The 14,352-nt window shown below is 45.1% G+C and overlaps 2 protein-coding genes across 2 annotated transcripts in view; both read left to right on the top strand.

Annotated features, from left to right (window-relative positions):
• Positions 1-1,899: 1,899 nt before the first annotated feature.
• On the top strand, positions 1,900-4,582 carry LOC107125751 (protocadherin alpha-5-like). Its single transcript, XM_015429206.1, has 2 exons — positions 1,900-4,257; positions 4,526-4,582. Exons 1-2 carry the CDS (start codon positions 1,900-1,902, stop codon positions 4,580-4,582), a joined length of 2,415 nt encoding a protein of 804 aa, XP_015284692.1.
• Positions 4,583-11,034: 6,452 nt separating this feature from the next.
• The window catches only part of LOC107125750 (protocadherin alpha-2-like), a 9,606-nt gene continuing 6,288 nt past the window's right edge, over positions 11,035-14,352 (top strand). The window contains exon 1 of the mRNA XM_015429205.1: positions 11,035-13,392. Within this exon, the coding sequence (XP_015284691.1) occupies positions 11,035-13,392 (2,358 nt within the window). The remainder of the gene's footprint in view (positions 13,393-14,352) is intronic.

Raw genomic sequence — 14,352 nt, 5'->3', positions numbered from 1 at the left:
TTCACATGTTATATGTTGACATACTATTTGGTAAAACCTCAGAAATATTTCCTGAAGCCTCAGAAAACAGCAAAACATAATGTGTGGAGTGGCCCAACTTATAAAAGAAGCTAAGATGAATTGATGAAGAGTACATAGGCCAGAAGAATGAAAATGGTTGGCTCAGATGATGTGGGCTATAGTCCATGGAAGCTCCGCTGGAGTGAAATGCTGTAGGTCATTTGAAGTGCCAAAAGGCTCCTGTTCATTGTAGGCAAACAAAAGAAAATAAATGCAGCTGTCAATGAGAGAGACATGGATGCAGGGCTCTCAAAGTAGGAGTATGAAAACAATTAAAATGGACTGGGAGTCAGTGTGGAAAGCAGGGGGGGGGCACCAAATTCGGTCAGTGCTAAGGGCACCAGTGAGCCTTAATCTGCCCCCCAATGGAAGAGATTACGTATAATCAAAGGAGATGCTGGGGCAATATCCCATTTCCAGTAGCAAGCCAGATTTCTACTTGGGAATGGAGGAGGAGTAAATGCTACTGCAAGAGCGGTCTCAGTAGGGGAATGAAGGGGGGGGCATTACAGGCTGCTGCCTCCTACACCTGGAACTAGCTCTGCAAATAATATATTCTGAAATCGTATATGATAACTTAGAGTGTCCGATATCAGACTTGGTACAACAGCAACATATTGCGGACTCATCATTATCACAAAAGAACTGGAAAAATAAAGGGCTGTTTCAGAAGAAGTAGTGTTGGTTTTTATACCCCGCTTTTTACTATCCAAAGGAGTCTAAGGATGACTTACAATCTCCTTTCCCTTCCCCTGCCCACAATAGACACTCTGTGAGCAGTGTTCCCTCTAAGATCCCTCCAGCTCACACATTTTTCTCTTAGCTCAGGAAGGAGGGCTCCAGAGCAAACTAATTTATGTAGTAGCCAAATCGCTAGCTCACAACTTTAATGCCAGCAGCTCACAAAGTAGAATTATTGCTCACAAGACTCCACAGTTTAGAGGGAACATTGTCTGTGAGGAAGGCGGGGCTGAGAGAGCTTTGAGAGAACTGTGACTGACCCAAGGCCACCCAACAAGCTTCATGTGGAGGAGTAGGGAATCAAACCCAGTTCTCCAGATTAGAGTCTGCCACTCTTAACCACTACACCATGTTGGCTCTCAGGCATTACAAGACTACAAGCTCACCCAAGTTTAAACTAGATCACGATATCAAGCAAAATCTGGTGAGGACACAGGAATCTGCAGATGTGTGGGTCACTTTCACATGTTATATGTTGACATACTATTTGGTAAAACCTCAGAAATATTTCCTGAAGCCTCAGAAAACAGCAAAACATAATGTGTGGAGTGGCCCAACTTATAAAAGAAGCTAAGATGAATTGATGAAGAGTACATAGGCCAGAAGAATGAAAATGGTTGGCTCAGATGATGTGGGCTATAGTCCATGGAAGCTCCGCTGGAGTGAAATGCTGTAGGTCATTTGAAGTGCCAAAAGGCTCCTGTTCATTGTAGGCAAACAAAAGAAAATAAATGCAGCTGTCAATGAGAGAGACATGGATGCAGGGCTCTCAAAGTAGGAGTATGAAAACAAATGGAAAGAAATGGGTTTGGAACCATTTCATTTGAAACCGTTTCTCCATTTCAAAATTCCGTCACAAGGGGTCACTGTTGCCTAAGAGAATATTTAAGGACGACTGAAAACACAAGAGCTCCTCCCTGGGAGCAACTGAAAAGCCAGCCTGCCAAGCCAGCCTGTCTAATCTGCAATAGGAATAGAGCACACAAGGGATGCAACACAATAGGAAATAATTCCACTGATTTTGGAAAGACCGACGTGGATGGGAAGGAGAGTCCTAAGAACAGCCAAGACGGTTGGGGCTTTGGGTGTGAGCTTGCCATGGTTGCTTGGCAGAAGGATGATGGGGCAAAGCGGCTGCTGCAGCTGATTCTCCTCCACACAGCTTGGGAGGTGGGGAGCGGCCAGCTCCATTATTCCGTGCCTGAGGAATCCCAGCACGGCACCTTTGTGGGCCGCATCGCCCAAGACCTGGGGCTGGAGGTGAGTGAGCTGGTGCCTCGGATGTTCCGGATGGTCTCCAAGGGACAGGAAGAGCATTTTCAGGTAAATGTGCAGAATGGGGTTCTGTTTGTTAATTCCAGGATAGACAGGGAAGAGCTGTGTGCCAAGAATATGGATTGTGCCATTCACCTGGAGGTGATTGTGGATAAACCCCTGAGGGTCTTCCATGTGGAGGTGGAGATCAAGGACATAAATGACAATGCTCCTGTGTTTTCAGTACATGAACAGATTCTAGCCATTTCAGAATATAGGCTGATAGGTTCTCGTTTCCTACTATCCAGTGCCTCTGATGCAGATATAGGTGTCAATGCCCTAATAACCTATAAACTCAGCCCAAATGATTACTTCATTCTGGATTCAGGAAGTGAAGAGGACCAGAGTAAATCGCCAGTACTTGTATTAAAAGCTCCACTAGACAGGGAAAAAGACCCTCTGCATCGTTTATTGCTCACAGCCACTGACGGAGGCAAGCCACAGCTCTCGGGCACAGTCCAGCTGGTGATCAGTGTGCTGGATGCAAACGACAACCCCCCTGTCTTTAACCAGTCGGTTTACAGGGTAAAGCTGCTGGAAAATGCAGCCAATGGGACGTTGGTTATTAAACTGAATGCATATGATGTAGATGAAGGAATCAATAAAGAGATCTCCTATTTCTTTAGTAATAATGTACCATCAAGTTTCACTAAGGTGTTTAGCATCAATTCCAACACTGGAGAACTTAGAGTGTTTGGCGAGGTGGATTTTGAGGATGTTAATTTGTATGATCTTCAAATTGTGGTTGAAGACAAAGGAATCCCTCCTTTGTCTGGACATTGCAAAGTTCACATTGAAGTACTGGATATGAATGATAATGCCCCAGAAATGACAGTATCCTCCCTTTCAGTGCCTGTGCCTGAGAACTCTCCCCCGGGGACAGTGGTGGCCCTCATCAGTATCTCAGACAGGGACTCTGGGGCCAATGGGCAAGTGATCTGTTCAGTATGGCCCTCTGGACTCCCCTTCAAGCTGACATCCACCTTCAAGAATTACTACTCACTCGTACTGGCTGAACCACTGGACAGGGAGCAAGTGGCTGAGTATAGTTTGGTGGTGGTAGCCCAAGACCAAGGGGACACCCCACTGTCAGCCAGCAGCAGTCTGGTAGTGCCAATCAGTGATGTGAACGACAACGCACCCACTTTTGCACAGCCCTCCTATACTGTTTTTGTGAAGGAGAACAATCCTCCAGGTGCCCACATCTTCACAGTGTCTGCCTTGGACCCAGATGTGGCGGAGAACGCCTTGGTCAGCTACTGGCTGGATGAGAAGCAATGGCCGCTGTCGAGCTACATCTCAGTGCATTCGGAGAGTGGGAAGCTGTATGCCCTGCAGCCCTTGGATTACGAGAAGGTGAAGCTGCTGGAGTTCCAGGTGAGGGCCAAGGATGCTGGGCTGCCCTCCCTGTGTGGCAACGTGACCGTCCAGGTCTTTGTGTTGGATGAGAATGACAATGCACCTGCAGTGTCTGGTCCAGCAGCGGATACCCCCAGTCTGCTGAAGGTTCCAGTGGCAGCTGGGTATGTGGTGGGCAAGATCCATGCCCTGGATTCTGATTCCGGCTACAATGCCTGGCTTCGCTACGAGTTGTATGATGCAACCAGCAGCCCCTGGCGGGTGGGGCTTTACAGTGGTGAGATCAGTACCGCGCGTGCTTTGGAGGAGGCAGAGGGCAGCAACATCCAGAGTCTGCTGGTTCTGGTGAAGGATCATGGCAAGATGGTACTGTCAACTACAGCCACCTTCAGTGTGTCACTGGTGGCCAGCGCCCAGGCTGCCCAGACTGATGCCCGCCTCTCTAGGATGGGAGGGAGTGCAAAGCCCCTGGCAGACACTGCTAATCTCTACCTGATCATTGCCATCTGCTCAGTGTCCAGCTTGTTCCTGCTGGTGATCCTCGTGTATGTGGCACTGCGATGCCAGAGCCAGGCCAAGGAGGCAATGATGTATGGTCCTGGCACAGCCACGCTGGTGTGTGCCAGTGAAGTGGGCAGCTGGTCGTATTCCAATCGCCACAGCCACATCCTGGCAGGGGTGAGTGGGGAAGCTGGTGCCAAAAGTGACCTCATGGTTTTCAGCCCCAACATTCCTGTTTTCGGCGAGAGTGGGAAGGAGCTGGTCCCGAATGCTGCTGGGCAGGTGAGTTTCATGGAACCATTATGATTCTTAAAACCTAGAATTTAATTATTTGTGCTGCTATTTTGTTGTTCATTACTGATTTTATGTCATAGATGTGTTTTACTTGTTCATGATTGTAGCCTATCTCATAAGCTGGTGAGAGAATATGGTCTAAATGAAAAACGAAATGAAGTAAAATAAGCAACAAGAGCACAGCCTTGGGAGTTGAGGGCTCATTCTGTTTTATTTCCTTGTTTGCACCCCATCATGTGATCATTTGATTTTCAAGGCAGTTTACCGCTACCAATTGCAAAGAATTCCGATTAATAAGAATCGGGTGTCGTAAATTAACACGAGTATGATGCCTTTGTGCCTGAGTGTGGTTCCTGAGTCAACCCTCGATTGTCATCTTAAGGTCTATAGGATCCTGATCATTAATATTTAATCAATGGTTAATCAGTTTTTTAATCAATGATCAGTGATTTAATCAGTTTCTTGCTTTAATGAAATTCTTGGATATTTTGTAAATCCGAATAAATATATCACAATATAGGTAATAATATCACAGTAATTCATATTTCCTATTGAAAAAAAATATTTAACAGAGACAAAGGTAACAGAAAGAATTTATTTAGTGTATGGAAGATAATTTAAGGGCTTTGCTTAGCAAGACACCACATAGATATTTTTGACTGTTATCAACAATGAATTCTAAACTCTGGCAGTAGATGTTTTATATATATTTTAATAATACTGCTTTTGTAATTTTTAATATGTCCTAACCTGGATGGGTCAGGCCAGCCCAGTCTTGGCAGCTAAGCAGGGTCAGGCCTGGTTGGTACTTGGATAAAAGGTCAAGGTCTCCCTTGCTCGAAAGCCAGTCGAGTCCGACTCTAGGGTTGCGGTGCTCATCTCCGTTTCCAAGCCGAAGAGCCAGCACTGTCCGAAGACGTTTCCGTGGTCATGTGGCCGGCATGACTAAACACCGAGGCGCACGGAACGCTGTTACCTTCCCACCAAAGTGGTCCCTATTTATCTCCTTGCAATTTCTTGCTTTCGAACTGCTAGGTTGGCAGGAGCTTGGATAGGAGACCACTAAGGTAGTCCAGGGTTAATACATAGGGGCAGGCAATGGCAAACCACCTCTGAACATCTCTTACCTTGAAAACCCTACAAGGTTGCCATAAGTCGGCTGCAACTTGATGGCCCTTTCCACCACCAGGTGTTTGGGTTTTTTTACGAGATGATTCATCCCAACATGGACCTACACCCACATGCAGAGGCTGCTTTGCATCCTGTTGGGCATATCATGGACGTGTTTTAATGTAATAGCAAGAAACTATTTATTTACTTTTGAGGTGCATTATGTTTAACATCAAACGTCTTTGTTGGTTCTGAAAAATAATACATACAATCTTAGGACTGTCATGGCTATTTAAATTATTGTGCTGCTGAGTTCTTCGGTTTAATCATTGCTTAGTTAATTTGTTGTTGTTCAGTCGCACAGTCAAGTTTGACTCTTTGCAACCCCATGGACCACATCACGCCAGGCCCTCCTGTCTTCCGTTGTGTTTTGGAGTTTGCTTAATTTCTTGTTCGTTGCATCTATGACACTGTCTAACCATCTCACCCTTTGCCGTCCCCGTCTTTTTTGACCTTCAATCTTTCCCAGCATCAGGGTCTTCTCCTGTGAATGCTGCCTTTTCATTTGGTGGCCAAAGTATTTGAGCTTCATCTTCAGTATCTGACCTTCCAGGGAACAGTTAGGGTTGATTTCTTTTAGGATTGACTGATTGGATCTTCTTGCAGTCCAAGGGACTCTCAAGAGTCTTCTCCAGCACCATAATTCAAAAGAATCTATTCTTCGGCGCTCGGCCTTCCTTATAGTCCAACTCTCGCAGCCATACATTATTCCTGGGAATACCATGGCTTTGACCATACGGACATTTGTTGGCAGGGTGATGTCTCTACTTTTTTTTTTTTTTTTAAGTTTAGTTAGTTAATACCATTGTTGAAATGTTTGTATTGAAGTTATTGAAATGAATCTGTTACAGAGTATATTATACTGAATGATTAGATTAGTATATAGTGTGCAAATGTGCAGCACCAGGGTGGCGTGGTCCTCTCACATGAACTCTTTTGAGTAGTTGTTTTGTAAGCTCTTTTTCCACCTGTTCCTGTAGTCACAGAATCTCTTTGACTGACGGAGCTGGCCTATGCAGTGTGCTGTATCTTCCTAGTGCCATGCCCAGATCTGGTGGCCTTTCAAGTCAAAGAGAATGTTGAAATCTATGGGGGGAGGGAGCTATGGGCATGATCCATCCTAGCATGGGAACCGTGCCCATGTACAGATGGACCATAAAACTCAAGATAACCTTGTTCTCCCCCTCTCCTTATCACTTTGGCTGGCCCTTTATGAGAATGGGGATGTCTGCACATGCTTCCAATATTTCCACTCAGCCCTCACTCTTGGCCTGATGCAATTCACTCAAGTTCTAAAGTCTGAGGGCTGGATGCTGATGCAGAAGAATATACAGGCCTCTTGTATCCCATAACACTCTGGCATGTGAAGGAGAGATGGGCTGGGCTCTCCATGTGGGTGCTGTGCCGTGCCAAGATGGATTTGTACCTTAAAAGGGATCATATTTTTGGATTCTTCAAAGTGCTTCAATACCCCTGTGATCTTTGCAACCTCCTTGGAAGGCCAGCATTATTATCCCCATAGTGCAAACAGGGTGTGTGTATGTGAGAAACTGGGCTTGCCTGGGGTCATCTAATGATAGCTGTAGTGAGATGAATATGCCCATTTCATAGACTTCCCTTGGACTCTGTGTTAGCAACTGAAATGGGGCTGAGGAACTCCACAGACATAGAAAATTTTGCAGAGTTGGGAGGATTTCTAAGAAAAAAAGATAGTTGGGCAGAAATTCCAAAATGGTAGCCCAAATTTAGAAGTGTGGTTTTCAAAAAGGTCCCCCCCTTAAAGGTGGCCAAACTGTGTGTGAGCTCCAAAGAGACAAAGAAAGGCTTAAGGGAATTCCAGCAAGTAAATGTACAAGCAACTACATTCTTCGAGCCAAGCTAGACCTCCCCCCCACCCGTTCTCTCACCATGGGGACTTGCAGCTGCTAGTACCCATGAAAACTTATGTGAAATTCTTATTGGGACAGTGGTGTGGGGGGAGGAGGGGATCCTACCCCCCCATGACATTTTTGGCAGTCAAAATAATCAGGGAGCTACAGGGATGGGCATTATTCAGCCCATCAAGAGGCTGCAAGTAGTGAAGCAATCTGCCCCTCATCGCCTGAGTTAGGCAGCAATCCTCAGACTGGCAGCTCAGTGTGGTATGCTCAGGTCTCAATGTTAATATTTTTTGAAGTTTCAGTATCAACATCTATATAAATTTCTGCTTTGTGTTAAACCCCCCCCCCAGAGAGTATGCTGTTGAGAAATGATTTACTTCTATGTCATAAATGTATTGTGTAAAATTATTTATCTTTTATAAAAACGATATACTGCTTTTCCTGCACTCAAAGATATTTAAAGGTGCATTAAAACAGCCAATGATAAAAATATCTGCCAATAGTATCCAAAGTACTTGCCCCAATACAAGCCATATCAATAAAAGACAAAAATAAAACAAACAAAAAACAGCCATAAATGTATCTTTCAGAATAAACGGTAGAATCTAATGTTTGGTTAATTTGTTGGTTCATTTTTAATTTTTCGTTTTAAATCAGCGGTAAGCCACTTCAAGAAATCTTTGGGAAAGGTGGTGAAGAAATACGTTAAATAAATGAATTAAATGTCTCAGTAGTTCTCCACAAGGTCAGCCAAATAGCTTTGGTTGGATTTATTATGTTATTTATTATTTATTATAAATTTATTATTTAGCTATTGGCCATGACAAATAAGATAAAATGAATCAGAACAAGGCAGGTGTATTAATGTATTTAAATAATTTCTCTCCTGTTATTTCCATCAGAGGCACTCAGGATGTGGTGCAAATAATTAAAAAGATATATAAAGAAACTTTAAATAGCAGCGTCAAATATTCACATATTAAAATCATTTTTTAAAACCTGTTCTCCTCTTCCTCTTAACTGAGGTCTAGTGGCCTGGAATTTGGACCAGCTAGGAGCATTTCACATCCCCAGTGGAAGAAGAAGAAGAAGAGAAAAGATTGGATTGGATTTATACCCCGCCCTTCACTTGGAGTGTCAGAGCGGCTGACAAACTCCTTTCCCTCCCCCTCCCCACAACAGACACCCTGTGAGGTGGGTGGGGCTGAGAGAACTCTGACACAAACGGCTCTTTTTCAAGGATAGCTGTGCCAGAGCTTGTGACTGACCCAAGGTCACATCAGCAGGTGCAAGTGGAGGATTGGGGAATCAAACCCGGTTCTCCCAGATTAGAGTCCGCGCACTTAACCACTACATCAAACTGGCTGGAAGAACAGAGGTGCCCGCAGGCACTGTTCTGCTGCTCAGGGCAGCAATAGTGGGATAGACTGCCCAAAGAGTTTGGGTATTTTCTTCTTGTTGAGCATACAGCTTTGAGCAAAAGGGCTTGACTTTATTTGGGGGCTGGACTAAAGTAAGGAAAAAGTAGGCTCAGACTGACTTGGAAAAGGACTTAATTGAACAGTGCAAAGGGAGAGAGCCGGAGTGTGGGAATCGAAGAGTGGAGGAATTACAAGATACCCACTCCAATATGCCAACTGGTCAAGACAGGCAGAAAAACAAGAATTGGAATGAAGTCAAGAGCAAGGTTGCCAATCTCCAGGTGGAGCTTGAGGATCTTCTGTCATTACAACTGCTCTCCAGACAACATGTATCCGTTCCCCCGGTGAAAGTGACTACTTTGGAGGTTGGACTGTAGGTCCATCACATCCTGAGGTACATCCCCTCTCTATACCCCCAACCTCCCCAGGCTCCACCCCCCCTAATCCGCAGGAGTTCCCCAACCTACAGCTGGGAACCCTCAGAAGAAGAGTCTTCAGAAGCAACAAGAAGCGCAGCCAAAGGAAAGAACAGTTGAGAAAATAGTGGGGGAGAGAGAAAGAGGAATTACTAACATGCCTTATCCAAATTCTACCTGAAAAAGGAAGTGTGGTGAAATGACATCTCACTGCACAGGGAGCTTTAGGGGGAAAGTGTTCCTTTTGGACTCTTCTATTTTATTTTATGTATTTATTTATTCCCAAAGATGTTTATATTCTCCTTTTTATTACCACGGCAACCTTGTGAGGTAAGTTAGGCTGAGAGTGTGTGACCGGCCCAAGGCCACCCAGCAAGCTTTCATGGCAGAGGCAAGGTTTGAACCTGAGTGTCCCAGATCTAAACCAATGTTCTAATCATTACATTACGTGGGCTCTCCAGAGTACTCAGAGTAATGTGCAAATGTTAACCCAAAGCATCCTTCCCAGGTAGGCAAAAGTTTTTCTACCTAGTTTTCAGGTGTGTGGATGTGTGTGAGAGAAAATTTGTATGTTAAAAAGCTGAGTAGTCTGCAGAATGAAAGAGGTTCCCCCCCCCCTCAGGATAGCCAAATCAACAATGGACTCCTAGAAATCTCCTAGGACAAGATCTGTTGAGCCTGTGGTCACTTAGGATTTTTTAAAAAGGTAGTGGATGCCACCATAAAATAGTTGCCATGGGGATGGGGTTATCACAAAATGGCTGTCATGGGGGTGGAGCCAATCAAAACAGTGGGAGTTCCCAGATAACATTGGAAGGTTCTAAGCCAAAAATTGTCCTATGGTGGAGTTAGCGCCTTATGAAAGAGGTATTTTCAACATGTGAGAAAGTGTCTTTGGAGAGGTTCAGGGTGGGGTGAGGTCTTTTTTGTGTCTCCTGTCTCTGGTAGAGGCCAGAGGATAGCCTAATTATCTTGATGTGCTTATATGTTGTATTTGTTTTAAAAAACTTACATATACTTATTTGTATTTTAAAAGCTGTTTTAATGTTGTGATTGTTTGCTGCCTTGTGGACCTTAAGGTGGGCCTGCACACCTTTTTAATAAATAAAATAAATAAGCAATGGGAGGGAAATGGATTAAAGAATGTGAAGTCAAGAGAACAAGCACAAAAAAAGAATGAAACTGAAATCTGTGAAAGTTAATATTATTCTGCCTACCTCTTCACTCATGGTCCTAGAAGAGAGTAAGTTTCAAACTTTGTGAAAGGATTGCATTTATCATTTACTTTAGTTTTCCATTTCTTGGTAACTGTTGGACAATTCTTGCTCATCTTTATAGTTGTCTGCTTTGTAAAAAAAAGCAGATTTGATAGGGACAAGTTTTTAAAATCTACATTTAAATAATTTAATAAGGTTAGTGGGATCAAAATTTAGTCTGAATGAGCCTTTTAAACAGCACTTATTGTTTTAAAAGCATGGATAATAGTAGAATAATAACGATATGCAAGGTGAGTATTTTGACTGGATGTAAAAAACCTGTAAAAGTAGATGTATTTGCACAAAATTATAAACATAAATTAAAACCAGAATTCAGTAGGCTGTGTCTCCATTTTGAAATTCAGTCACAAGGGGTCACTGTTGCCTAAGAAAATATTTAAGGTAGCCTGAAAACACAGAGCTCCTCCTTCAGAGAGAGACTGAAAATCTCGCCTGTCATATCCACAATAGGAATCGCAGACACAAGATGCAAGCCCATTGGAATCGACTCAACTGACCTCACGCACACCAAAGCAGATGAGCTCTTTGGACTCTTTTCTTCATTCCTTCAGAGATTTATTAAGAAGGCAAGACATCGTGGCCATTGGATTGGGGGGCTGCCATGCTTGCTTGGCAGGCAGATTCTGTCAAAGGTTGGCTGCTGCAACTGCTTCTCCTCCTCACAGCCTGGGAAATGGGGAGTGGCCAGCTCCAATATTCTGTCCCTGAGGAATCCCAGCACGGCACTTTTGTGGGCCGCATTGCCCAGGACCTGGGGCTGGAAGTGAGTGAGCTGGTGCCTCGGATGTTCCGGATGCTCTCCAAAGGACGTGGGGACTATTTTGAGGTAAATGTACAGAATGGAATTTTGTTTGTGAATTCTCAGATAGACAGGGAGGAGCTGTGTGCTGAGAGTGTGGTGTGCATCATTCATCTGGAGGCGCTTGTGGACAAACCCTTGAGAGTTTTCCATGTACAAGTGGAGATTGTAGACATCAATGACAATGCCCCTGTTTTCCCTCTAACAGAGAAACATCTTGCTGTTGCAGAATCTAGCGTTCGTGATGCACAGTTTCCTCTAGAGGGAGCTTCTGATGCAGATATCAATGCAAACTCTTTGCTCACCTATAAACTTAGCCCAAATCTACATTTTACTCTAGAAGTTACGGAAAGTCATGAGCATAGTGCATCTTTGTTCCTTGTTCTAATGAAGCCTCTAGACCGAGAAGAAAGTGCTGCCCACCATTTATTACTCACAGCTACTGATGGAGGCCAGCCACAGCTCACCGGCACAGTACAGCTGTTAATCAAAGTTTTGGATGCAAATGATAATTCTCCTGCATTTAACCAGTCAGTATACAAAGTCCAGTTATTTGAAAACTCAAACAGTGGACTATTAGCAATTAGGCTAAATGCTATTGACTTGGATGAGGGAGCAAATAGAGAAGTTTCATATATATCAAGCAGTTTTTCTCCTCCAAATGGGAAAGAAAAATTTGTCCTTGATCAAGAGACTGGGGAGATCCATGTGAAAGGAGATATAGATTTTGAAGACAGGAATTTCTATGAAATACAAGTGGAAGCACAGGATAAGGGAAGTCCTCCACTATCTGGACACTGCAAAGTTCTGATTGAGGTTTTGGATGTGAATGACAATGCTCCTGAAGTGACTGTGTCGTCCTTGTCAGTGCCTGTGCCTGAGAACTCTCCACCGGGGACAGTGGTGGCCCTCATCAGTATCTCAGACAGGGACTCTGGGGCCAATGGGCAAGTGACCTGTTCAATGTGGCCCTCTGGGCTCCCTTTCAAGCTGACATCCACCTTCAAGAATTACTACTCACTCGTACTGGCTAAGCCACTGGACCGGGAGCAGGTGGCTGAGTATAGTTTGGTGGTGTTTGCCCAAGACCAAGGGGACCCTCCACTGTCAGCCAGCAGCAGCCTGGTGGTGCCAATCAGTGATGTGAATGACAACGCACCCACTTTTGCACAACCCTCCTATACTGTTTTCGTGAAGGAGAACAACCCACCTGGTGCTCACATCTTCACGGTGTCTGCCTCGGACCCAGATGTGGCGGAGAATGCCTTGGTCAGCTACTGGCTGGATGAGAAGCTCTGGCCGCTGTCAAGCTACATCTCGGTGCATTCGGAGAGTGGGAAGCTGTATGCCCTGCAGCCCTTGGATTACGAGGAGGTGAAGCTGCTGGAGTTCCAGGTGAGGGCCAAGGATGCGGGACTGCCCTCCTTGTGTGGCAACGTGACTGTCCAGGTCTTTGTGTTGGATGAGAATGACAACACACCTGCAGTGTTTGGTCCAGCTGAGGATACCCCCACTCTGCTGAAGGTTCCAGTGGCAGCTGGGCATGTGGTGGGCAAGATCCATGCCCTGGACGCTGACTCTGGCTACAATGCCTGGCTTCGCTACGAGTTGTATGATGCAACCAGCAGCCCCTGGCGGGTGGGGCTTTACAGTGGTGAGATCAGTACTGCACGTGCTCTGGAGGAGGCAGAGGGCAGCAACATCCAGAGTCTGCTTGTTCTAGTGAAGGATCATGGCAAGCCGGTACTGTCAACCACAGCCACCTTCAGTGTGTCACTGGTGGCCAGCGCCCAGGCTGCCCAGACTGATGCCCGCCTCTCTAGGATGGGAGGGAGCGCAAAGCCCCTGGCAGACACCGCCAATCTCTACCTGATCATCGCCATCTGCTCGGTGTCCAGCTTGTTCCTGCTGGTGATCCTCGTGTATGTGGCACTGCGATGCCAGAGCCAGGCCAAGGAGGCAATGATGTATGGTCCTGGCACAGCCACGCTGGTGTGTGCCAGTGAAGTGGGCAGCTGGTCGTATTCCAATCGCCACAGCCACATCCTGGCAGGGGTGAGTGGGGAGCCTGGTGCCAAAAATGACCTCATGGTGTTCAGCCCCAACATTCCTGTCTTGACTGAGAGTGGGAAGGAGCTGGTCCCGAATGCTGCTGGGCAGGTGAGTTACAGTCAATGATACAGTTATTCTGTTTTGGCACAAAATAAGCTGGTATTCTGCATTCAGATGTCACAACCCATCACAGTTAGTACAAACCCTGGCTCCCAAACCAGGAACAAACTCTGGTTCAGAACCTAGTCTGTGACCATCCTCCATGCAGGAGTGACCAGCTCTTGGACATCACAAGCCATATTTAATCATAATATATGAATGCAGCTTTAGTTAAGGAATATTTTAAAGATATCTCTGAAAAAGTTAGTATGACAAGTGTCGATTTGGCAGTGGGGGTACTGAAGGGTATGGCAATGGTGAATGTTCTGGTAATTAAAATCTAACATCTCATCTGCATTTAAATTATCAAAGAATGATGTTAAATAACAAGGTTGCCAATCCTGGTTTGGGAAATTCTTGGAGATTTCTGGGTAGTCCCTGAGGAGGGCAGAGTTTGGGGAGGGATCTCAGTGGGGGTAACATGGCCCATTATGCATGCACATCTTACTGCAGATTTTCAGAGCCGTAAGCCTTTAATCTTGACTTTGGATTCTGTGCCCACCTTACACACCATTCTTTTCCCTCCGGTGTATTTATTCTGCAGCTACAATTTTTAAAAATGCACTTTTCTAAATCAGGGTGGAAGATCACTTGTGACATGTGGGGGTGGTGTCCAAAGGTTTTTTTTAAAAAAAATTATGCAAGTGCCCTATCGCAGCTGCGCAGTAGCATCTAGCAAGCACCCTCCATTAAAATCCTCACTGTTCAGGTTTTGTGCATGCATTTTAGCATTAGTTCCTTGAATGAAAGGGAACAGAAAGGAACTGCAGGCAAAGGGGGGAAATCCGATGTTGAAATTGACAAGCAGCTTTTTTTTTGAAACTGACAAGCAGCTGTGAAGCTCCATTTTCCATATTGTGGTGCACAAGGGATTCTCTGTTGTGTTATCAACCACTGTGAATGATGGGA

The sequence above is a fragment of the Gekko japonicus genome, unplaced genomic scaffold, assembly GCF_001447785.1.
Source record: "Gekko japonicus isolate JY-2015 unplaced genomic scaffold, Gekko_japonicus_V1.1 scaffold2946, whole genome shotgun sequence".
NCBI lineage: Eukaryota > Metazoa > Chordata > Lepidosauria > Squamata > Gekkonidae > Gekko > Gekko japonicus.
Note: the sequence above shows the minus strand (reverse complement) of the source record. Positions and strands in the feature narration are given on the sequence as shown.

Coding starts and splice junctions, on each gene's coding strand:
- LOC107125751 (XM_015429206.1), top strand. CDS start 1,900: ATGGTTGCTTGGCAGAAGGATGATGGGGCAAAGCGGCTGCTGCAGCTG. Junction 4,258..4,525: donor TCCCGAATGCTGCTGGGCAG/GTGAGTTTCATG, acceptor TTGATTTTCAAG/GCAGTTTACCGCTACCAATT.